This window comes from Elgaria multicarinata, chromosome 2 (genome assembly GCF_023053635.1).
Source record: "Elgaria multicarinata webbii isolate HBS135686 ecotype San Diego chromosome 2, rElgMul1.1.pri, whole genome shotgun sequence".
Classification (NCBI taxonomy): Eukaryota; Metazoa; Chordata; class Lepidosauria; order Squamata; family Anguidae; genus Elgaria; species Elgaria multicarinata.
Genome location: NC_086172.1, coordinates 65,945,122 through 65,970,847, shown reverse-complemented (window position 1 = coordinate 65,970,847; position 25,726 = coordinate 65,945,122). Strand labels below are relative to the sequence as shown.

Here is a 25,726-nt window from a genome sequence, read left to right as displayed (position 1 = left end):
AATTCAGATGAAATATGTTCACTGTTGCGTTCCTGTTCGGAAGAGCCTTCAAGGTCAATACTACATATAACAGAGTGCAGTAGTCTAACCTAGATGTTACAAGAATGGGGGTAACTGCAGCAAGCATAGCTGAACCGACAACAAAATGGTCAATGAGGTTTAGTGTAAGGAAGTGTAAAGTGATACTTGGGCAAAAAAGGAAGAACGTAAACTCTGCAGAGCAGCTCTGAAAACGTCATTCATGCTATGGATTATTTTGACACTGGCATCCGGGCAGCATCCATGGAGGGCTGCAGGGCAAACGATGTGGGCCCCACTGCTCCGTCTTTTACCACCTTGCTGCCATTCTCAGCCGCCGAAGCATCTGCCACTTACTGTGGCCACTTCACTCTAAACTGTACTGAATCCAACCCCACTGTATGGAAATTGCTGCCCTGCCCCAAGATGTGGTGACAGTGACTGGGCTCAACGGTTCGAACAAGGCTATGTACTTATGCCTGTCAAGGGGTTTTGGGCTGGGGAAAACGGGGTACAAATTCCAGCTCACTCATGGTGGGCTGGTTGCTGTCAATCAGCTCAGTGGTGCAGTTGGGGCTGGGCCTTCAGGCCAAAGTCCAGGACGCTGCAACCCACCCCAATCGCCACCCATTGAGCAGCCGGTGGAGCAGATCACCGCCAGGGCAGCAGAAGCAAACTTCACTTTATTCCTGGAATCATGGCAGTGTTTTGATTTAAGTGAGTTTAAAATGCAAAACTGCACTGGATTTTTTATTTTAAAATCAGGATTGGCAGAATGCTTTGTTGTGGTTTGCACAATCAGGAATGTAGAAGCAGTTTTAAAGCATGGAATGGCAGTTGGAGGGGGGGGAAGAGAAATCTTAGTTCTATAATACACATGGCCATCTAAAAGCGGGTGGGAGCATAAGTTCATTAAGGGCGCAATCCTATGCATGTTTAGACAGAAAACAATCCCACAGAACAAAAAGTTGTAGGCCTTTTTCTGTCTATGCATGCATAGGGTTGTGGACTAAATTACCAACACTACTGATTGTGAGGACAAAATTGGGGTTCAATGGAGATGACTCATGCACGCCTCCCATCAATCCTCGGGAGAAAATATGGGACACAGATGAAATCAATAATAACGGTATATGAACAAAAGGAGAACAAAATTAAGAAGCTGAATAGGTTGCTGAGCAAGGCACTCAAAATAAGGGACAAGTGGGAAAAGAGGAAAAGAACGGAAAGGGGTAGGGACTGAACCCATGCAAGCAAATGGGTGAAAGTTCAGAAATCAAAGACTAAGTAGCAACTAACTCGTTAATCGAAACTATTGACAGTTTTGAGCACTTGTCGAATTGGCCTCATCAGCCCCGATTCTTGGAACTACTTTGCAGTTCGAGCCGCAGAAGCGATCCAGCCGCTTTTTCCTTATCCTCCTCTCTCCCGCTTTTTGTAAGAGCTTGGCTGATGGGGAGATCTGGAGATTGCACTTTTTTTTTTTTTTGCATTATTTGAGTTGGCCCAATAAAGGTATCACACTATATGGAGTTTGGAATTTTTCTTGTAACCAACCGCAGCTGCCGAGGTTGTTTTTGAAGGATTCCATACTCACTTTTCGTAGTCCCACCACAGGTCTGTAGGGAAAAGACAGGAGGTTTGATTTTAGGGTCGGTGCGCGGGTTGGATCTAAAACAAACAGGGATGGACGTCTGGGATGAAAAACAGACTGACCCGCTTTGGCCCGCCTCCCTTTTCTGAGCAAACAAACTCCGCCGTCTGCAAAGAAACGAAAGCGAAAGCGCCAGAGCTCGCTCAGTTTCGCAGCTTTTCCCCAACATGGCGGAGGGGGGAAGGTTGTGTCTCTTTCCTATCTTGGTACAGGGAGACTGGGGCTCCCCGGATCCCCCTAAGCCGCTGAGAAACAAACTTCTTTGCTACTTCCAGAGCCGGAAGAAGTCGGGAGGAGGAGAGTGCGAGATCCAGTGGCAATCGGGACTGCTTTTGGTTTGGTTTGCTCAGGACGAAGGTAAGAGGAAACCCCCGGTCCTTCTCGCTTGAGCCCTTGGGCGTGTCTGAGTGACCAGAACACCGTCCGTGGCGGGCTGGGGGAGGGCGAAGGGAGTTATTGCGGGGGGGGGGGTGGGGGCTTGGAAGGGGGCAGGAAGGGAGGCCGAGAATCTGGCTCCTGGGGGTGTTTGGGAAGTTGAGCCGGTGTGGCTGGTTCCTCCTTCATCGACACGTTTTATATGTTGGGCTGGGGTGTGTGTGTCTTATATCCTCTAAAACTGTTCCCCCCAATGTGGTGCCCTCTGGATGTTTTGGACTAAAACTCCCATCAGCCCCAGCCAGTGTGGTCAGTGGTCAGGGATGCTAGGCGTTATAGTTCCAAACTTCTGGAGGGCACCAGGTTGGGGAAGGCGGCTTTAAAAAGTTTATTTGCATCCTTACTGGGAATGGGTAGTCATGTGCCTGGAATAAATTTTGAAAAGATAGTTAAAAGGGTTTCTGGTTAGGTGTATGATGTCTTCCGCTGCCCTTTTGTGATGACTTAACAGTACAATGCCAAGTATGTTTACTCAGAAGTAAGCATCCATGGGCATCTGCTCGTAGGGGCAAGGGGGTGCAACCGCCGCCCCCTCTCCGGATTCCAGTCATGATGCCATTCCGAGGGCAACAACAGCAATCTATCTCTACTTTCAGTTTCCAGCCACAAGGCCAAGTCAGTAAATTAAATGTGGGAGGGGTCAGATGGCCTCGAGTTTCAGGAAAGAGAGAGTAGCAGGCAACAATTCTTTTCAACTTGTTCAGAAATTATCTGGAATTAGGAAATGAGCAGTGAAGTGGCCAAGTTTACCTAGGACACCAAATTATATAAGGTTGTTAAGACGCAAAGGGATTGACGAATCCAAGGCTGGAGTTAAAATCGCAGGAAGAAACATTAACAATCTCAGATATGCAGATGACACCACATTGATGGCTGAAAGCGAGGAGGAGCTGAGGAGCCTTATGACGAAGGTGAAAGAAGAAAGTGCAAAAGCTGGGTTGCAGTTAAACCTCAAAAAAACCAAGATTATGGCAACCAGCTTGATTGATAACTGGCAAATAGAGGGAGAAAACATGGAGGCAGTGACAGACTTTGTACTTTTGGGTGCAAAGATTACTGCAGACGCTGACTGCAGCCAGGAAATCAGAAGACGTTTACTTCTTGGGAGGAGAGCAATGACAAATCTTGATAAAATAGTTAAGAGCAGAGACACCACACTGACAACAAAGGTCCGCATAGTTAAAGCAATGGTATTCCCCGTAGTAACCTATGGCTGTGAGAGCTGGACCATAAGGAAAGCTGAGCGAAGGAAGATAGATGCTTTTGAACTGTGGTGTTGGAGGAAAATTCTGAGAGTGCCTTGGACTGCAAGAAGATCAAACCAGTCCATACTCCAGGAAATAAAGCCAGACTGCTCACTTGAGGGAATGGTATTAAAGGCAAAACTGAAGTACTTTGGCCACATAATGAGAAGACAGGATACTCTGGAGAAGAGGCTGATGCTAGGGAAAGTGGAAGGCAAAAGGAAGAGTGTTGGGTTATTGCCAGAACTTTTCTCCTTCTGGAACTCTGTTTGTGCTCAGAAACAAACACACATCACACAGGTCTTACACAGCAGAGCTGGTTTATTTCCTTCAGGCTTCTATGCAGTCCAATTCAGATCAGTTCAGATCAGCACACTGAGGCATACACAGAGAGCAGTGATCAGAGAGCAGTGATCAGTAAGCAGTGATCAGTTCCATTTTACACAAGTGAGAAACTATATACACATCTTACACAATTCTTATCTACATTACATACAGCTGTGATGAGGCTAACTTAGAATCTTGGCAAAGTTCCCAGAACAGCCTCTATCTCAAGGTAATTGCCCACAGATAGACTTTCTCTGTTTAACCCTGAGATAGCCATACACACACAATTTTAATGACTAAGCAAGTATTTCTTTTCATATACTTAACAAAGAGGGGCCGACCAAGGGCAAGATGGATGGATGATATTCTGGAGGTGACAGACTTGACCTTGGGGGATCTGGGGGTGGCGATGGCCAACAGAAAGCTCTGGCGTGGGCTTTCTGTTCTGTTCAAAAACAACAGCATAAAACAACAGTATCCATTTAAACAACAACAGTTCTGGGGTCCATTAAAAAACAAACAAACTTGGCATATGTTGTTAAATGCTGTTAAATGCCTGGGAGAAGAGAAAGGTCTGCAGTTTAGATAGACCCGGTCTCAAAATTGAGATTTGCAGTCCGAGTGAATTAATCATTGTTAGGTGTTGCAGGTATGAGATTACACCTAGGCAATGCATTTTGGGAAGTAGACGCAATGGCCAAACAAAGTGCTAACTATGGAACTGGAGAACAGCCCAAATCATCAGGAGGACATCTCTTCTATATATTGGCTGAGTGGAAGGGATCACTTGACCATTATTAAAAAATGATTTCAAAAGAGGGGACCTTGACCTGATTCACTGCCTAATTCTAGCCATGCACCTTTCTTCTAGCAGAAATGCAGCACAGCAGTGGCTCTGTCATAAGGATTACAGTAATTTATTTCCATTTCAGTGAGGCAAAGAGTCCTCTCCCAGAAGACCCATGAACTTGACCTGGGAAAGAAGGGAACATTGCCGCTGGTGGTCACATTGCAAAAAGCAACAGGTGCAAATAAAGAGCATGTGCCTGTGAAGCAAATGGTTCCGAAACAGGTAACTTTAACCTAGCAGTATCCACAGCTTTGAAGCAGATATCTGTTGACGTTTCAAGCAATAAACTGATATGCTATTGTCATTTTTTGTTTCGTCTTTAGCCTTCCGTGAGAGAAGACCGGACAGAAGAGATGGGTATGGTAAATTTCCTGTAGTGATTTAAGCATTGACACAATTGGCCCCTGTAAACATGCTGTTGGGGAAAGTGGCCTTTTTAAGCTGGAAGCAATTGATGCAGAGACAGTATTTTACTTGACTTCCTTATCTCACTTCTATATCTGTTTGAGAAGCAGGTGGTGTTATGTCAACAAGCTCTTTAGGGCTTTTCCAAAAGAGGCAGAAAATGCAGATCATCTTTTTCAGGCATTTACGCGACATGACTGGGGTGGAGAGGGAGGGTGGCTCTGGATAAGGAATTTCCTGGGAATTGCCTGAGAGTTGCCCTGAGATCCATGGTTATAAATGTAAAAAAGAAAAAAGCCCCAAATACATAACAATTCTGTACTGCTTTTGAAAGCATTTCATGGTTCCTCTGGATGTTTTCCTGAGCAATAGCAGAATCGTGAAGAAACCCTAGTAGATTTCATTCGGAGCAAGGATATTAAAATTCCATAGTCCACTGATTTCTTTTGAAACGTTCTAAATTCTGCAAGCCAGATGAATAATACAAGTTGAACAGGGATGCATACAATTTATAGGGTATGAGTAATGTCTTTTGATTGCAGTGTAAAAATGGGAGATTGGTAGGTAAGCAGTATATAGAAGTTCTGTCTACTAATATAGACAGAAGAGCCCCGACTATTGGGCGGTATAGAAATGTAATAAATGAATAAACAAATAAATAAATATAAATACACTCCCCCGTCTGATTTCTGACTCTTTAGAAGACATGCTTTCTTCAGTGTTAATTGATTAACTGTCTCAGAATTCTAACATAAGTAGGAGGTAGGTTTCTGTTCCTCTCTTTAGTTAGCACAGGGATGGGCAAATTGTGGCCCTCCAACTTCCATCAGACCTAGCCAGCATAGCCAGTGGTGAGGGATCATGGGAGTTGTAGGCCAAAACCATCTGGAGGGCCACAAATTGTCCATCCCTGAGTTAGCATCCACCCATGCATTTTGGTAAATTATTCTGGATTGCTATGAATGTAGTTCCTTGTTTGCCAGTGAACATTTATAGGCATAAGTAAAATCAAATTAATGACTGCTAGTTCAGTATCTGCAGTTGACACCATATTGCACAGAAAGAGTGTGGATAAACACTGAATTTAACTGTTTGAAAAAGAGTACCTTGGCGCATTGATCTACATACACTGCAATATGCTGACAAACACTGGGTAGTTCATTCAACTTTCATTTTTATTTCTTTCAAATTAGATGTGAAAGGAGACTTGGAACAAGAGAGCATCAGAGTAGCAAATGGTAAAAATCAATGTCTCGAGAAGGATATTCTCCGTGATTCCCATGCGTCTTCTCTTGTCGTTCTTGAAAATGTCAATGAAAGCATCACACCAGAGTTGTTAATGCTGCTAGTAGAGAACATCAATGGGCTTTCAGGAGAAGACTTCCAGATCGAATTGATAAGCGAGAGAAATGCTGCAGTGATTACATTTCAGCAAATTACTGGTAAGAATTGTAAACATGGTGTTGCTAAGTACTTTCACATTGGGAACGTTGCTTTATTTTATTATTTATTTATTTATTACATGTATATACTGCCTCATAGCTGAAGGCCTCTGGGTGGTTTACAATGATTAAAAAGAGTGAACATTAAAAACAAATATTTATTTATTTATTACATTTTTATACCGCCCAATAGCCGAAGTTCTCTGGGCGGTTCACAAAAATTAAAACCATAAAAATTAAAACCATAACAAAACAACCAACAGTTAAATTTTACAAAATTTAAAGCCATAAAAAGCATAAAAAGACAATATCCATTTAAAACAACTGTTCTAGGATAATCACTGAAAAGGCCCTCTCCCTTGTTGCCATCCTCCGAGCTTCCCTCGGAGTAGGCACCTGGAGGAGGACCTTAGATGTTGAGCTGTGTACGGGTAAGTTCATGTCTGGAGAGGCTTTAAGATGTGCTGGGTGCAATTTGCACCTCCCATCAAAGTATCCTGCAGCCACCTTCCCCAAGTTCCTGTGCTTAGGCAGCTTTCAGCAGTGTACATATGGGGACTTGTCGTAGAGCAGCTGCTGGACACTGGGTAAGGCACCTATCATGGCGGAAATGAGCCATCTGAGAAGGCGGCGTAGGTGGGGAAATGAGCATAGGAAGGAACATAGAAAAGCCAGACCACCAATCCGTCTAACCCAGTCTTGTCTACCCCAGGGAAGGGCTGAATTTCATTTTGGAGACACTCTCAGGGGGCGGATACCAGTGATGGGTGGGGCTAAAAGGCAAAATGGCAAGTTTAGAATACCAGCACATTTTAACGTAAAGCTCTTACTGCCAGTACCTAGGCCTTAAGAGTGCCGTCTCAACCTTTTGGAATGGGGAACAACTGCACAATAACTGGGAAACCACAAAATGGATCAGGGGGAAGGGGGTGTTGCAGTGCGTGAGTGCTCTGCCTGTCCCGTTGGGTTTGTCCCCAGTAGCTGATAACCAGGCATTTACTGTCTCTGAAACTGAACATTTCATTAAGCCATCATGTTGATTGCCATTGATAGATCTGTCCTCTATGAATGTATATTGAAAATATAGTTATATTGAGAAATCATAATTGAATCTTTAAATGACCATGAGGGCAGGGGGGAAAAATCTCTAAATAAAATACATAAATAAAAGTAATGCTTTTTGCTTCCTATTTTCAGCTGCTGCAAAGTTTGTTGACCAATGTACCAAGAACCTCAGATTTAAAGAATTCAAAATTACTGCCCGGCCTCTTGAAAGGCCACAGATGATCAAAATTGAAAATATCCCCACTGGGGTATGCAAAGATTTAATAATTCTCTACTTTGAAAGTCCAAAGCATGGAGGAGGACAAGTAACCAACATTCGTATGTTACCTGAGGAGAATGCGGCTATTGTTACCTTTTGTGACTACAAAGGTAATATGATCTGTTTTGTTTTTTAGATGGCTTTTTAAAAAGTGTGAGCTATTAGGGCAGCTTGACAGCAGAACCTCTGCTTATAGGATGCTTCCAGATAGAGGTATTGGGAGCTGTCTAGCTCAAGTGTAGGCAATCCAATGTTCTCCAGATGTGTTGGACTACAATTCCCATAATCCCTCACCATTGGCCATGCTGACTGGAGCTGATGGGAGAGTTAAAGTCCAAAACGTCTGGGGGACATTGGGTTGTGTGTCTCTGATCTAGCACATAAAATCATCATCAGTGAAGGACTGTACTGATCACTGGGAATAGCAGGATTCACGTGGGGAGGCACAGCAGGGGCAGCATATGAAGCCAGTGTATGAGCCACGGGCTTGCAACTCCTTTGGTCCTTCAAGCCAGGCATGTATTATGACTTTCAAGCTGTCTCAGAAGAACTCAATCTGCTGCCCAATCACTCTGCTCCTCTTTACCCCAGGGTGAAAAATTAGGGCTGAGGAAGGATTCCAGGTGGTATCTGTACATACAGCAAATACCACTGGAATCCTTTCTCAGACCATTTCAATCTGGATTTGGCTTGTTTGCTGAGTTCGTTACACCCAGAGCATTCCTTTTACCTCAGCCTAGAACTTGGAAGTGTGCTTTTCTTTCACTACTAAAAACAAATCAGTGCTTTATTCAGTCTTCTGGGAAATAAAAATAACTTACGAGATGAAATCATCAGTCTCGCAGGGACAGTAGGGGTTTCCCTCCCCCGCTAATTATTTCTCTAAGCTTCCTCTTTCATCTGGTGACAATATCTTTCTAGAATATTTCCTGGTCATGTGATTTCTTCAGGAAGAAAGCGTTTTCTTCTTAACTCATTCTAGAACAATACCATTTCTGTATCCAAGGAGTTGTATCCAGTGGTGGCTTTGCCTTAATGAAAAGCACTTCTGCTTACAAAAGTTTGGGCACACAATTTTTGTCAATCCCCTCTTCCCACTTGAACCCCCAAAAGTGCTCTTTAAGTTTTTGAGGACCCTCCAGAACAGTCGGGGTATGGCCCAGAGGATTACAGCAATTATGGGAGATTGGCAAAAATTGGGTGCATCGGGGTACATTTCCCCCAGTACTGAATAACCAAGCCATGTGCCTCTCCACTTCAGGGACAATATGTCCAAAACATAGAGTAGTGCCCTATACTGCTGCTCTGAGCAAGAATAATCTCTTTTCAACCACCCTTTAACTAGCCTAGCTATTCTTTGAGAAGGATTATTAAGTAGTAAATACTACAACTTAATTCAAAAACAAACATGGAAGATCATTTGTCTGAAGAGCAGCAACTCACTCACTCCCCCGCCCCCAGTACAAGGATGGCAAAATAATAGCTTTTATCAGGATAAAAAATTATAATGTGGTATGTGGGATTAATAACACTAAGTCTTTTTTTTTTGTCTTTCTTTGCCATTAAGGGGACAGGGGAGAGGCACATCCCATAGAATGTGCCATCAGATTTAGATTTAACTGCAGAGTAGTTAAGCTGAAAGGAAAATTAAGCAAATTTCCTAATTTCATGGCAGAGCAGTGAGGCAGCTCACTAAAAATACATACATTTCTTGGTGGAGTAATAAAGTTGAGGGTAAAATGACACAAATTTCCTAGCAGTATTATTATTATTTATATACCGCCCCATAGCTGAAGCTCTCTGGGTGGTTTACAAAGATTAAAACACTGAACATTAAAAACTGATAAACATAATTTAAAACCATAAAAACAGATTACATACAATATCATTTAAAACAACTATTCTGGCTCAGTTAAAAACTCAATATATGCTGTTAAATGCCTGGGAGAAGAGAAAAGTCTTGACCTGGCACCGAAAAGATGTTAGCACCAGGCAAGCCTCGTCGGGGAGATCAGTCCATACTTGGAGGTTCACCACTGAAAAGGCCCTCTCCCTTGTTGCCATCCTCTGAGCTTCCCTCGGAGCAGGCATCTGGAGGAGGACCTTAGATGTTGGGTTCAGAAATGTACTGGCAGCCAATGCAAGTGGCCAGAGTCAGTCTTTTATGTTCCAACCTCCTGGTTTTTAAAAGGCTAGAAACAAGTTTGGGACACTCTCTAGTGTCTTTTCTTCATGATTTTTAGGAGCATGGGATGGATGAAAGAGGATGGTGGTGGAACTTGCGACTTCAGCCCTCTTGCCTAGCCGTTCCTGACAGTCTTTAATAAAGTTGTCCTGCTGGGTTCAGACATTTGAACGAGCCATCCTGAAAACAAGCTGCTCTAAACAACCCAACAAGCCATGAGTTCTCAGGGTGGCTTGTTCATGAAAAATAAGCCACCCTGAGAAATTGTGCCAGGTTCAGACATAACAACATCCATGGTGGGATGCTGTATTGTGTGAACCAGGTCAATGAAAAACCATTATTTGTTGCTAAATCTGATTTGAATCTGTGGGTTTATATTGCTAATTCTGATTAAATTGTCAGAAGGCTTACTGTGTTTTTGTTTTCATCTTTTTAGCTGTGCAGAGAGCATTGGAAAAGCAGCATTCTTTTGATCATCAACCAGTTTTGGTTTATCCATACTGCAGTTCTTTGGATACAGTTTTGTATGGGAAGGAGAGGCCACAAATCAAAATGCCAGAACGTATCAGAGTCCCGTTAGATCCTTATATCTGGCAATTTCTGCAAGGAAGGGATAGACTAATCCAAGAAATAGAACATGAAATGGCAAATTGTTACTGTGAACTAATATGGCCCCAAATGTCTTGCGAACATCCAGAAATCACGATGTGCCCTTCAGCTGCCCTATCTAAACAAGGAACCTCTGTGAGAGAATTAGTCAAGGCTTGGAAAGAGAAAATTTCTGCAGAGTTTGCCTGCATCATGTCAAAGTTCAAGTCTGTTAAATGCAACATTATCCCAGCAGCATGGGAAACAATAGAGAGCAGTTTGATAAAAAATGTTTTGGCTGTCCCTGATGTTTCCAAAGAAACTGTTATCCTAGCTGGTTTTGTATTCACTGTGGATGGTGTAAAGAAAGCGGTAAAGGAACACATGGAAAATTTGACCAAAGATGCAGAAAAGGCAAAACAAACGATACAGCAAACATTGTTTGTTGCTCCACAAAAATATGCTGTTTTGCACCATATTTTACAAGAAGGGAACATCTATAAAGAAAACCCTGGCGTCAAGTTCTCTTACGATTCTTCGGCAAAGAAGTTGCAGCTCTCTGGAATGCTTGCAGAAGTATATAAAATGAAAAGTGACCTATTGGAGAAGTTGCACAACATGGTAGAGAAAAAAGTTGACATTCACGCTCATATTTTTCAATTCCTGCAGCATGCAGATAGCAAAAAGGCATCAGAGAACATATTTCATGCTAATAACATTAATGCTTCCTATGAACTTGCACATGAGTCTGTAATGTTGGTAGCACAATCTCCCGGAGGTCTTTTGAAAGCTGAGGAACAAATGAAGAAAAACTTGGATCATAGATGTATTGCTTTGGAGGACCAGGAACTTGTCAACAGAAGAGAATGGAAAGAACTCACTAAACGATTGCAGAGGAAACACAATTCTGTGGAAGAAGCTGTAATAATTGATGATTTCCTCATTTTGGGAGAGGATGCTAAAGTATCCATAGCTGGTTATACAACAGCAGTAGGAGACGTTCATCAAGAGCTTTCAAATTTTGTTGAAAGAAACACCCAAATGCTAAAAGTCATCCCTGCCAAGTCGGTGGCTGTTGTACAATTTATGAAGAAGGAAAAGGAGACGGTTTGGCATGACATCAGGAAGAGAGGTGTGAAAATCAATTTTGGGCTAGAGGCTAAACAGAAGAACATTGTCCTTAGTGGACCTAAGGCAGAAGTGGCAAAGGCAGCCACTATGGTTGAACAAATGTTATTTCTGGTGCATTCTTCAAACGTGGCATTTGATAAACCTGGAGTGAAAGTCTTTTTCAAAACCCGAGAACATTCTTACGTTACTGAGGCAAAAAGCTCCTTCAATTGTTTGCTCCGACTACAGAAAGATGGTGAAAATAATAGAGACTCTGAGGAAAAGAGAGGGCACCTACAGGCTAAAGTAATATTAAAAGATGGCATTGTGGTAGAGGCTTGTAAGGGGGACTTGACCCATTTTCCAGTTGATGTTGTTGTGAACGCATCAAATGAAGACCTAAAGCACATTGGTGGTCTTGCGGATGCACTGTCAAAAGCATCTGGCCCAGGGCTACAAAGAGAATGTGATGAGCTAGTGAGGAGACATGGAAGCTTGAGACCTGGCTGTGCGATTATCACAAGCGCTTGGAAGCTGCCATGTAAACAGGTGATCCATGCTGTTGGGCCAAGGTGGAACAGCTCTGAAAAAGAGAAATGTACACGCCTTTTAAAGAAAGCTGTGAGGGAAAGTTTAAAGCTGGCAGAAACGTTTAATCATCGTTCAATAGCCATCCCTGCAGTAAGCTCTGGGGTCTTTGGATTCCCACTAAAAGAGTGTGCCCATTCTATTGTAACGGCCATCAAGGAAACCTTAGAAGAATCTTCTGAGAATGACTCTCTGAAACAGATATCCCTTGTGGATGTGTCTGAAAATACAGTTCAGGCTCTCGCTGATGCTTTGAATGAAATATTCAGAGATGGACCACCTGGGCCCAAATCACCATCTCATTCCCAACCGGTCAACCAGGCCAAAGAAATTGGAGATGAACTTCACATGGTAAATTCTCATAAAGGCCTGAAACTCATACTTAAGGAAAAAAGCATTGAAGATGCAACGGTAAGCTTGTAAATTGACATACAATTCATTTTCAAATACACGCAGAGCATCTTTTTAATTTCCCTGCATACATAGTTCATGTTATTTTGCATTGTAAAATGTCCTTCTAGACTATTTCTATTTAGCGTTGAGGTGAAATTCCAAAACAAAGAGCCTGTAATGTTTATGATTTATTAGCCTTTTGTCCTGTATCAGGGACAAGTGTCATACTATCTGCCCTTTCCCCACCTGAACTGGGTATGGGCAAGATAAGAACGTCTTTACATATTACATTTATCTTGTGTCAAATGTGTTGGAAAGAACCATGTGATGTTTCAGTGATGTCATTCATATATAAGGAATAGCTTTGCAGCTTTTCTTTTTTAAAACGTGTCCAAATGGGATAGTTGTTTGTCAAGGCTGTTCCTGCTTGTACATGGGCTGTTGAATACAAATCCAGGATTATCTGTTGTGACCAGTGATGAAGTAACAATTGTTCTGCTGGATCTTGTTCAGCTTTCTAAACATGATCAGGTACCACTGGGAGGATTAGAAGCAAGCTGTGATTGTTGTTGGTTCCTATAGTCTTGTGGTTGTGGAGATACTGATGAGGAAATTGGTATTGGCTCAGAGTGAACAGCCACCTTTCAGCCCTGTTTGGACATCACGGCAGGGTCTGGCAGCAAAGCGAGCCACACAAAAATCATTTGCAGTATCCTGGAACAACCTACAAATGCAGTATTCATAGGCTGTTTTCATGATGTTCAAACCTCAGCACTTGGGGTTGAGTTCATGGCACATTCTTGGGTTAACTTGGGGTTGTTGAACCCACAAACAATCCCAAGTGCCCAGGATTGGATATCATAGAAACAACCTACAAATGCTACATTTATAGTTCCAGGAAACTGGAAGTGGCTTGCGGGCAGCTCATGTCCTCACAATTCATGGGTTAATTAACTCAAGAATTGCCACCAGACACTGTAATTATATCTGAAATAGGTTCTGTATGTCAAACCAATTTTGAAAGCCATCTAGTTGCCATCACCACATCTTGTGGAAATTAATTCCATATGTTAATTATGTACTACACAAAGAAATACTGTCCTGAGTCTACTACGAAGTATTACTGGATAACCACAAGTTCTAGGGTATAGAGACAGAAAACAACTGTTCTCCATTGATTTCTCTACAAATTAGTTAATTTTATTTCTTATGTCTCCTCCATATGAAACGAGTAACTTCTTTTGCTCCATCTGACTAGCTCGTTTCCCAAACTTGAATGGGTGAATCTGAGATTCACCATATCAAGAGAGAATGCAACAGCATTAAAGACAGACCCCACTCAGTGATAGATTTACAGATTTACTGTTTCGGGCTTCAAGAATGTTATATATATAATATAGTAAAATATAATATAATATATACGTTGTGATCCCTGAAACCTCTCTCAAGCCCAATAATACAAAGTGGTACCACAATATATTTGTTGCTCTAATGGTATTAGAGAATAACAAATTTATGCAATGATAAAACAAGCAAAGCACGTTATTACATACAGTGCAATTAAGATTATTAGAAGCACAATAGAAATTGTGGCTAGGATATTCCTTAGTAAAATTAAAAGTTCTATTCCTCTCACCCAATAAGGCAGTCATCATTAAGATCTTATGGTTACCTACCTGGCAAGCATGGTGTGCAGAGTTTAGGTAATCCTGTTTGGAAGGCTTCTCATTCTCCCAGGATTTCTCTGGACGATCAGATCAAACTCTTGCTTTTATAACCCTTATGTTATTGATGACCTCATTCTGACGGTATAAAAATGTAATAATAAATAAATAAATAAATAAATACTTTTGGACCTGGTCATACTACTATTCTCAGTGTAGTTAGATTTGTCATTGATACCAGTAACTCATTTATGAAGTTATCCCTGCTAAGCTAAGCAGCTTTCTGCTTCCTGTACCTAACGAACCTACTTATGGCAACGTTCTTTCATTTCCAAGAATACATTCCATTACTCACAGTTGTCTCACAACGCATACAGAACTAATCACATCTTGTTACTAATCACTTACATTTGGCATTCACAGATTATTAAGAATACAGTGATTTCTTATAAAAAATATATGATACATTCATATTCTGTGACACGTAGCCATCATTTTTTAAACTAGGAACATAGGAAGCTGCTTTAAACTGATTCAGACCCTTGGTCCACCTAGCCCATTTTTTTTCATTTTTGTTTTTTACTCTGACTGGTAGTGCTTTTCCAAAGATTCAGGCAGGATTTTTTTTCTCACCCCACCTGGAGATACTGGGATTGAACCTGGCCTGGAACCTTCTGCATACAAAACAAGGGCCCTTTGACTGAGCTGCAGCCCCTTCCTTAAAATTACAAAAGCTCAGGTTCCTTCATCTTCATAGGAACAGAAATGATGTAAACCCATGATTATTTTTGTTGTCCTTTTTAGCATCTTCAGTTCTAGAGTAGCCTTTTGAGTCTGTTTCCTAATAATCCCTATCATTGACAGAACAATCCTATATATGTCTTTTCAGAGGTTACTCCCAGGGAACTAAGTTGCAGGGTGAATTTGTTTTGTTTTCTTGTTAGTTTTATTACCAACAATGCTCAGTTCATGTTTGTAGTGAGCTTCTACTATGACCCCCATATCTTTCCCAGATGGTTACAGCCCTTTCCCCCATAAATACATATGTGAATCTAGGATGTAATTTCCCCCAACTGAATCTCATTTGATATTCTGGAGATCTCTGCAGTTGCTAGTGAAACTCCCTGCTTGTTTCCCCTGCCTGTTTTTCAGACTGTCGTGGATTCATAAGAGGATCTATAATCTTTTCCCTTGATGGTTATATTTTCTTAGGAACTTTTCCTGAGAGACTCAGTGATATGGGTTTTTGAGAAATCATGAACTGGAACATCTTTGATTGAGTGTGTTTAACAAACAACCTCTCCAAATTATGTCATTATTATTATTATTATTGTTGTTGTTGTGAACTAATATCTCAAAATATTTTCAGTTATCAAAAGTGTTTGAACTGAGGGTGAGAATTAAACCACACTTAATGTGATTGAAATCTTACATTCAAACTAATGCAAAGTTTGTAATGGTTTGTATCCAGTGTTAGTCCTACTTCGAGTAGATCCACTGAAATGAATGGGACAAAATAGACTACTGTAACTTTGGATACAACCCAATTTATATTGGAATATGTGTAAATATTTTAAGGCATGACAACTCAATGCCAGGCACTTCCCTTACATTATTTAAGATTATACAGGGGAAAACAAAGGTGTGGAAAACCATAGGAACATAGGCAGCTGGTGTATGCAGAGTCAGACCTTTGGTGCATCTGGCCTAGTATTGTTGACACTGACTGGCAGCAGCTCTCCAGGATTTTGGGGAGCCCTACCTGGAGGTGCCAGGAATTGAACCTAGGACCTTCTGCATGCAAAGCATGTGCTCTACCACTGAGCTACAGCCTTCTCTCTGTCTAGCTGTTAGCACACTAATTTTAGCATTCCGGATGAGCTGTGCCCATAAGTATACTTGCTTTCTAGAGATAGTAACCCGAGAAAAGTTTGTTACAACTTTGTCTTTAGATTTTTGTGATTTTGTATCCATCCCAGCTACCTAGTTTTACTTGTATCATATTCATTCATTGAATGGATCCTAAGCTCTCATCAGCAGAGTTCCACTCCTGGAAAATGTGTTCCCAACTCCCAGTAATGGACAGGGAGAGGAGATTCCCTGCTACTCGCAGCCTCCTGTGCCTACCCTAAATTTGCTCTGAATGGTTGAGGCTCTATATGAAACAGTGTGGGAAATGGTGCTGGGGGGAATTGGCAAAAAACAATCAAACCCACCTCCCCCACCCGTCCCCAATTCAAATTAGGAGCTTCTTACTTCAAAGCCTCCTACTTCAATTGATCAAAGATCAATTAGTTTATAATTTGAAGTGTTTTTATCACACTCCTCAGCCAAAATGTCCCCCAGAGTGGCTTACATATAAGCAATCAAAGGAGACAGTCCCTGCCCACACACTTACAATTTAAAAAGACCCAATCCACAAGGAAAAAGGAATGGGGAAGGAAGAGGGGGGAAATATTAAGTCCTTCAGTTGGGTGGTGGAATGGCACCGCATCCCCTCTCCATCTCCCTCTGTGCAGCCTACTGGCATGACTGCTGCTGGTGATCGTTTCAAGATCCTTCTGTCTCCTTTAATAATGGCAAAATGTGGGTCTGAGCATATTCTGCAATTCACATTCCCAGCTGATACTGATGTCTTGCTCTGTGTCATCTCCTTGCAAGTAATTTTAAGATTGCTTTTTTCCAGACGGATGTGGTTGTCAGCAGCATCGGCTCCGACCTGAAGCTTGGTGTGGGTCCACTTTCCAAAGCTCTGCTGCAGAAGTCTGGGCCGATGCTCCAAGTGGAGTTTGATCAAGCCATCCAAGGCCAGGGAGCTCAGGGTGGCTGCGTGTTGCAAACGGGCGGATATAACCTGGCCTGTAGATTTGTGCTCCATGCTATTGTTCCACAGTGGGATGCAGGAAAAGGACCTGCAATGCAGGTAGCTGTCTGTTTCATTTCCTTGGCGGTCTTAATTGTACTTGATGCAAAGCTCATGGGTCATGGTGACTGAACTGCAGGTTACTTCAATACTTCAACCCTGTTCAAATGACACGCTTAGCCATGGCAGTTAAGATTTTGAGTTAAACATTATGACTTGAGCATGGTGGGTTAAGATTCAAGTGGTGGTGGGCACAATTTAGCTCCCCTAACCCATGCAATGCACTTTGGGTTTTTGTTTGTTTTAAGTAGAACACCTCTCATCTCCTTCTCACCCCATCCTCCAGTCCTTTGCCTTATCCGTGAATAGGGTGAACATGAGGATCGGCAATCCTTGACTTGATATTGACCAATAGGGATGATTTAGTGGATAAAGTGGCAGTTACAGGAACTCTGGGGGAAAGTGACTACGCCATACTTGAATTCTTGATTATAAAGGAGACAAAAGTGGAGTGTAGCCATACACGTACTCTGGATTTTAGGAAAGCTGAATTTAATAAAATCAGAACTATGATAAGTAAGGTCCTGTGGCAAGTGAGCCTAATGAGAAAAGGAGTGCAGGATGGGTGGGAGTATTTTAAAAAGGAAATTTTAAAGGCACAATTACAAACAATTCCAAGAAGGAGAAAAGATAGAAGACAACAGAAGAAACCAATGTGGCTCCACAAAAAGCTTAGAGACAACCTGAAAACAAAAAAGGATACATATAGGAAGTGGAAGGAAGGCCAGGCTACAAAAGAAGAGTACAGACAGGTGGCACAGAAGTGCCGAAATGGAGTCAGGAAGGCTAAACCTGAGAATGAGCTGAGACTAGTGAGGGATGCTAAAAGCAATGAAAAGGCTTTCTTCAGATATATTAGTAGTAAGAGAGAGAGGAAAGAAATGGTGGTTCAACTGCTTAATGAGGATGACAAATTGATAACAGATGACAAAGAAAAGGCTGAAGTGCTCAATTCCTACTTTGCCTCAGTCTTCTCCCAAAAGCGGGTCTCTGACCCCCCTGGAAAAAGTGAAGCAGAAGTTGAGGGGGCAGGATTACAGTTTGAGATTGATAAACAAATGGTCAAAGAACACCTAATTTCCTTGAATGAGTTCAGATCTCTAGGGCCCGATGAACTACATCCTAGAGTAATGAAGGAGCTAGCGGAAGAACTCTCAGAACCTTTGTCTATTGTCTTTGCAAAATCATGGAAGATGGGTGAGGTGTCGGACAACTGGAGGAAGGCTAACGTTGTCCCTATCTTCAAAAAGGGCAAAAAGGAAGAACCTGGGAACTACAGACCAGTCAGTCTGACATTCATCCCTGGGAAAATTCTGGAGCAGATTATAAAGAAGTCAATCTGCAAACACCCTGAAATCAATGCAGTGATTACTAGAAGCCAACATGGATTTGTCAGGAACAAATCCTGTCAGACTAATTTGATCTCATTTTTTGATAGGGTAACCTCCCTTGTGGACTGTGGGAATGCTGTGGACATCATATATCTTGACTTCAGTAAAGCTTTTGACAAAGTACCACATGACATTCTGATTAACAAACTAGCTAAAAGTGGGCTAGATGGAACAACTGTTAGGTGGATTCACAGTTGGCTACAGAATCAGACTCAAAGAGTACTTATCAATGGAACCTTCTCAAACTGGGGAGAGGCAACAAGTGGGGTACTGCAGGACTCAGTCCTGGGCCCAGTGCTCTTCAACATTTTTGTTAATGATTTGGACGAGGACGTGCAGGGAACTCTTATCGAATTTGCAGATGACACAAAATTGGGTGGGATAGCTAATACCCTGGAAGACAGAAACAAACTTCAAAGTGATCTTGATAGGCTGGAGTGCTGGGCTGAAAACAACAGGATGAAATTTAATAGGGATAAATGCCAAGTTCTGCATCTAGGAAATAGAAACCAAATGCACAGTTACAAGATGGGGAATACTTGGCTCAGCAGTACTACAAACGAGAAGGATCTTGGAATTGTTGTAGATCACAAGCTGAATATGAGCCAACAGTGCGATATGGCTGCAAGAAAGGCAAATGCTATTTTGGGCTGTATTAATAGAAGTATAGCTTCCAAATCATGTGAGGTACTGGTTCCTCTCTATTCGGCTTTGGTTAGGCCTCATCTAGAGTATTGCGTCCAAGTCTGGGCTCCACAATTCAAGAAGGACACAGACAAGCTGGAGCGTGTTCAGAGGAGGGCAACCAGGATGATCAGGGGTCTGGAAACAAAGCCCTATGAAGCGAGACTGAAAGAACTGGGCATGTTTAGCCTGGAGAAGAGAAGATTGAGGGGAGTCATGATAGCACTCTTCAAATACTTAAGGGGTTGTCACACAGCGGAAGGCCAGGATCTCTTCTCGATCCTCCCAGAGTGCAGGACACGGAATAACGGGCTCAAGTTATAGGAAGCCAGATTCCAGCTGGACATCAGGAAAAACTTCCTGACTGTTAGAGCAGTACAACATTGGAATCAGTTACCTAGGGAGGTTGTGGGCTCTCCCACACTAGAGGCATTCAAGAGGCAGCTGGACAACCACCTGTCAGGGATGCTTTAGGGTGGATTCCTGCATTGAGTAGGGGGTTGGACTTGATGGCCTTGTAGGCCCCTTCCAACTCTGCTATTCTATGATTCTATGTGAATAAAATACCGTTACCTATTCTGTCACATATACTTTGGCACTAAGTTTGTACATCCCCTTAATCGTCTGGTTTTGATGACAAAGCATCATATTTGTTAAAATCGATTGTATATTTTACAGAAACTTAGAGATATTGTGAGGGAATGCCTGGAGAAAACTGAAGAGCTGTCATTGAGTTCCATCTCATTCCCAGCCATCGGGACAGGTGGTTTTGCCTTTCCAAAATCTGAAGTCGCTAAATTAATGTTCGACGAGGCGCTTCAGTTCAGTAGCGCGAAGAATTTGAAGTCTCTTCAGGAAGTTCATTTTCTCCTACATCCAAATGATAACGATAACATAAAGGTAATTGTTATAACTTCCCAGTCATAAATAGTTCTAAATAATGAAATTAGCAACAAGTTTGAATGAATGCCCCAGAATATTTCTCTATTAGAACACCCAAGTGGGACCTGCAATAAAATGTTGCAGTATGTGGAATGTTCAGCATTTCAGTTGGGTCAGAAATGTGTCCCTTTGGGATACTACATTCCATTCCCCTTTACCTCTGTTTTCCATCCATCTCTCAACAATCTGAACATTCTGTGGCCACTGAGCATGCTCAGTCCTCACTATGCATTTTTTGGGGGTTCCCACCCCAGGTTTTTTTCCCACCACATGATTATGCTTTTGGGAATGATGGGACTCTTATTGAGACTGCTGATACTTCCCTCTTGTGTGTGGATCATGCCCATTTAGCTATATAAGCATTGGAATTCAAGCTTGAACATTAGAATTAGAAGGGATGATCATTTTATTGGCATGTACAAACATCGCTGATTAGAAAAGTGCTCTTGAAGGCTGTGTGGTCACTTCACATAGAAGATAACCCTTGCTTGCAATTCGAAGGAATCTGACCTTTGTTCCTTCTTTTATAGGGAATAGCTGCAGCTACCATATTGCCTTTGTTATGACACTTGGCTAACATTAGTTAAGGATCAGTTTCCACATCATTCCACAGCTCAGATTTTCCATGCAGGGGAAACAGTAAGGGAAGGAACCAGAAAATAAACGTATATACAAATCTTCAGCATACCTCGCCTTAGGATTCTTTATGTAATTTCTTAAGAGTAAGTCCATTGAAATCAGTAGAACTTACTTTTGAGTGAGCATGGATAGGATTGGGTTGTTCGGCCCTTGCCACAGCTTTTATTCCCCCCTCCCTGGTTGAAGGTGTTATAGTAGATGCTACGCCTCTGGCATACACGCTGTCACTTCTGTTCATAGGTTTTGTAGGGTTCTTGTTCTTCCACAAAACCTCAGGGATGGTGGTTGGATCACAGAAAAGAGGTGTGCATCATGAGAAATGGTGGTTCTATCATACCATTTTCATCTGTCTTAAGTATTATTAAATGTTTCCAGCGTATCATTAGCAGAACTGTAGCAGCAAAGTTGTGCGAGTGGATGGTTCCCCATTCCCAAGGAGAGAGCACAAACAACTTGTGCTATTTCTTCTCCACTCAAACAATTCCTCTGCTAAAAGATGAGGAAGAGAAAACTGGGTGACCTGTGCTGGAGGCAGTCATTAATATGAAAGGCTTTCAAACTACTGGTTTCTAAGCATTCACTTCATTAATAGAATGATTCCAGTGTATTCCTGTTTTTACTTAGCTTATCTCTGAAATGTTATGGGTAATGTTGGTTTTCCTTCTAGGCATTCTCTGATGTATTTGAATCCAGGATTGGCAGAATTTCCAGGGCAGTGCCATGGAGTGATGAAGGTAATACTGGTGAGTAGGGTGGCTCACTTAACAGCCCAATCATTCACTCTCTATAGCCTTCTTTGATTATAAATCCCAGAGTTGCAGTTGTGTTATGACTGAACTAAGATGGAACACTGAATGATATGTGAACAAGACCTCCTTTTCCAAAAAAAGAAGAAGTTAATAGTACCTACTGGGGAGGTTGGATTGGGACTGCAACTCTAGGGATGGGTTTTTAACACTCTTGTGCTCTGTCTATCTTATACACTAACTGGGTTCGGCCAACACCCTAACCAATGGTGGGTTAAATAGTCAAATGTTGGTTATTGCGCCATCTGGACTATTTCACACCACAATTGGTTGTTTGGCTGAAATAACCATTGCTGTGCAGGGTTGATTATTTGAACAACTGTTGGTTATCGTGTCGTGTGTTGAGCACTGTTGACTATTTCATTGCACACAGCTGGTTATTTTTGACGACTACGGAGTGCCCTGGCAAGAGTGAACAAGCAGTGGCTGCTGCTCTAGTCCAGCTGGTAGAACTTGCAATGGCTGATGGGATACCAGCAGGAGGACTGAGGGGGATGAGAGGGCAGGGTGTGTGTCAATCATTGACTAATAGTCACCTCGATGCTGGTCTTAATCCACACCATGGTTGATTATAATCATGTTGTGTGGGGAGTACCCTTTTGATAATTAACAATGAAGATGACCATTAACCTACCATTGACTGTTGTGTTGTCCAAACACAGCCATTTAGTATAAATCAGCCAAACAACAGAGCTAAAAAGATAAAATAGTGAAGTGATTTTTTTAAAAAATTTGGAATTCTTGAAAAATGGATGCAGTATCAAATATGTGTACATTTTACACATTCTCTGATGTATTTGAATGGTTAGAATGGTAATTAATCAAGGGGTCAGTGCCTTTGCTAAATCACACTGCTTCTTTTCTCCCTTATAGGTTTCTTTGGACCCATTTCAACTCCTAGCTTGGGAATTAATGAAATGCAGATAGGATCAATTAAACTGCAATCAATGACAGGAGACATTACAAAGGAAAACACAGATGTTATTGTAAATGTAACAAATGCAGACTTTAATGCTAAATCAGGTACATAACTTCAATGAATTACCTCTTCACTTGAATCTGTTAATGATAAATTAATTAATGACAACAGGAAGAAGCATTTTAAAATGCAAAAATTGTGTGTGTCTGCATGTGTGTGAGTGAGCGAATGAGAGTGAGTGTGCAATGTTCACTAGAATAATTTTGAAATGGGATTTGAATCTGTTTTCCCCTGTGTTCAAGGCCAACATTCGCTATATCAGACTATATCAAATGTGACTGTATGTATAATGTATTATCTAATTCGATTCCAATCTCACAAATTAGACCTGTAATTTTAAATAATCTGTCAGTAATATTTTTACAGGTGATGTGAATTTTGAGTACTCATTGAGCATTAACAAACATTCCCCACCCCCACCCAATTTCTTTAAAGGTGTCTCCAAAGCGATTTTGGAAGGCGGTGGACCTCAAGTTGAAACAGAATGTGCAACATATGGTATGACACAACAACTAGTCAAATTCGGGTTGTACTTCTCTTTCTTAGGTTGTACTTCTCTTTCTTACAATCAGGCATTTACTCATGCCTGATTGTAAATGTTGATGATTTGCTGATCAATTGATAGAAATAATACATAGCAATAATTAGCATTGGATGGACCATTATGCCACATCATTTATAACTGGGCTGCAAATAATCTGTATATCCTTAACACTGGGGATTATAGCTCTGCAGCTCAACAGAATGTCTGCTGATAGTTCATAGGGAAAGGTGGTGATGGCACAGACCCAGCTAGAGGAATGTAGAATTTTGTTAGCCTGGCTAGTGTGAGAAGCAGAATAGTGTTGCTACTGCAGAAAATTTCAGAAACAGGCAGGCGAGAGAGGTAGCATATGCTGTTGTAGCTGTACTTGATTGGGTCTGTCTTTATTTGGGCATCTGCTGGTAGAAGATAAAGTGTAGCTCCTGCATCAGGGATATTATATGTCCTGAGTTCTTCAAATATGGTTTGCATGGATCAGCCTGTTTCCCTTAATCACAGCTCTAGAGATTAGGCATTAGACAAACAAAGCTACAAACCAATGTGGGATATAACCTGCAGCTGAAAAACTATCTAGGAAGGGAATAATATTTGGGATAACCTCAGATTGCATATTTGTGCTGCAGGACGTCGATTTTAATGAAAAGCAAACACTAAGCTTGGACCCTACATTATTTTTTGTGTTTGGGACATTAAGGAGAAGTATGGCTGTGACTGGCAGGTTTCTGATCTTCTTAACTTAAGTACCTGTAAGACTTCCCAGGTTAAACCAGCCTCTGGCAGTTTTTCAGGAAATAGACCTAAGTTGTCAAAATCAAATGTGAATGGATGCCAGTTATGGATACAAAACATTTATTGCTCAATACACAGATCATTGCAACACCAGTTATGGATACAGGCATCCATAGATTAATTCCAGCATTAGCTCTACTTAGAGCAGACCCATGAAATACATGGGGCTTAAGTTAGGCTTTCATTTTGATGGATCTACTCTAATTGGGTCTAATGTTGGATTGAGATCTATTGGTTTCGATTAGCCTTGTTAGCCAATATTATTTGCAGTAGTCACCTTCCCTCAACGCCTCTGAGGTGCATAAAGGGTTTTGGGGGTAGGGCAACCTCTCACTTTGCTCTGAGAGATGTTTGGCTGCTTTCAAGTGACTGCAAAGCCCAACACTAAATGAGATTGACCTCTCCACTTCCCTAAATTTCAGTCAACTTTGTAGGTGGTGGGGGAATCAGGAGCATTTTCCTACTTTGAGCTGGGCTGTGCAAATAGTCAGAGATGGTGCATCTCTGCCTGGAAGCTTCTGAACTTCCGCAACACCTGACTCAAAGACAGGGACAGCCCGGAGCAAAATGAAATGGCCCTCTTCCCTGTCTCTTCTATGCATGTCAGGAGACTTGTGAGAAGGGGTCTGTCACTCCCACCCAGCATAAAGTGGGACATCCCAGATTATGAGCTACGCATGGTGGTCGTGGTGGTGATGGGGCGGCGGGTGGGGGGGGGGCGACAATGATGAGTCCCTTTGTGCCAGGAATTGAAGGGTGGACAGTTGCTCCAAAAAGATTCATGGTTGCTGCTGGCCATATGAAACATGTATTTATGGATCCCTGAACCTATTATCTAGTGCAGCCTTCTCCAAGCTGGTGCCCTGTGTTGGACTAAACTTCCATGCTGGCTAGGACATGCTGGGAATTGTAGTACAATGCATCTAGAGGTCACCAGGTTGGAAAGGGTCGATGTAGTCTAATGCTTGCAACAGCTTCTGGGATTGTACATTTTGCCTACCCCTGCTGTAAAGTGCTATTCAGTGATGACGTGCACCGGCTGGGAATTTAGGTTTGCATTCGTAAAGATTGGCTTTACAAGTTGTCCTTTTCTCATTTCTAGCTTCGCAGCCTCACAATGGATTTATAACCACACAAGGCGGCAATCTGATCTGTAAGAACATTATCCACCTTGCTCCTGACCCTAATATCAAAGCTCAGGTCTCCAAAGTGCTCCAGGAGTGTGAAGCGAGGAAATACCAGTCAGTTGCCTTCCCTGCAATTGGAACAGGTTTGCATTTTCTCATGAGAATAACCGCTGGCGGATCCGGAATAAGATTTTCATTAAAGAATGAAATCCTAGTGAAGAGTTTCACGCAGTAGCGTTCTATTGTTAGGAGCCTTGAGCTGCTGAACTGGATTTTAAATGAAATGCAACAGTAGGCTTACATTTTCTAGCCTCCCAGTTTGCCTTCCTTCCTGGGAGAGACAAACATTTGTGTGCCTTTCCATGAGTGACTGAAACTGCGTGTGTGGATGCGAACATAAAAGAGAGACTGTATGCACCAAGCTGCAAACCTAGCTTAGAAAAATGGCGAGTAAAGGGAGACATGGTAGAGCTTTCAAAAATGATGTGTGGTGTGAAGAAAGTGGAACGGGAAACAGTTTGCTCCCTCTCTCATAATATTAGAACCCGGGAGTCATCCCATGAGGCTGTTTGGTGGGAGATTCAGGACAGACAAAAGGAAGTACTTCTTCACGCAGCGCATAGTTAAACTATGGAATTCATTAGTACAAGGTGTAGTGATGGGCACCAATTTGAC

At 42.0% G+C, this 25,726-nt stretch overlaps 1 protein-coding gene across 2 annotated transcripts in view; it reads left to right on the top strand.

Annotated features, from left to right (window-relative positions):
• Nucleotides 1-1,833: 1,833 nt before the first annotated feature.
• LOC134392374 (protein mono-ADP-ribosyltransferase PARP14-like) overlaps nt 1,834-25,726 on the top strand; it is a 33,111-nt gene continuing 9,218 nt past the window's right edge. The window contains exons 1-12 of one of the 2 annotated variants that reach the window (XM_063116657.1): nt 1,834-2,029; nt 4,611-4,750; nt 4,852-4,885; nt 6,127-6,375; nt 7,573-7,809; nt 10,321-12,581; nt 16,914-17,150; nt 19,904-20,125; nt 21,474-21,540; nt 22,486-22,635; nt 23,027-23,089; nt 25,027-25,194. In XM_063116657.1, the coding sequence (XP_062972727.1) occupies nt 1,840-2,029; nt 4,611-4,750; nt 4,852-4,885; nt 6,127-6,375; nt 7,573-7,809; nt 10,321-12,581; nt 16,914-17,150; nt 19,904-20,125; nt 21,474-21,540; nt 22,486-22,635; nt 23,027-23,089; nt 25,027-25,194 (4,018 nt within the window). In that variant the 5' untranslated portion in view covers nt 1,834-1,839. Of the gene's footprint in view, nt 2,030-4,610; nt 4,751-4,851; nt 4,886-6,126; nt 6,376-7,572; nt 7,810-10,320; nt 12,582-16,913; nt 17,151-19,903; nt 20,126-21,473; nt 21,550-22,485; nt 22,636-23,026; nt 23,090-25,026; nt 25,195-25,726 lie in introns of both variants that reach the window. The other variant, XM_063116656.1, reaches the window with a different exon arrangement.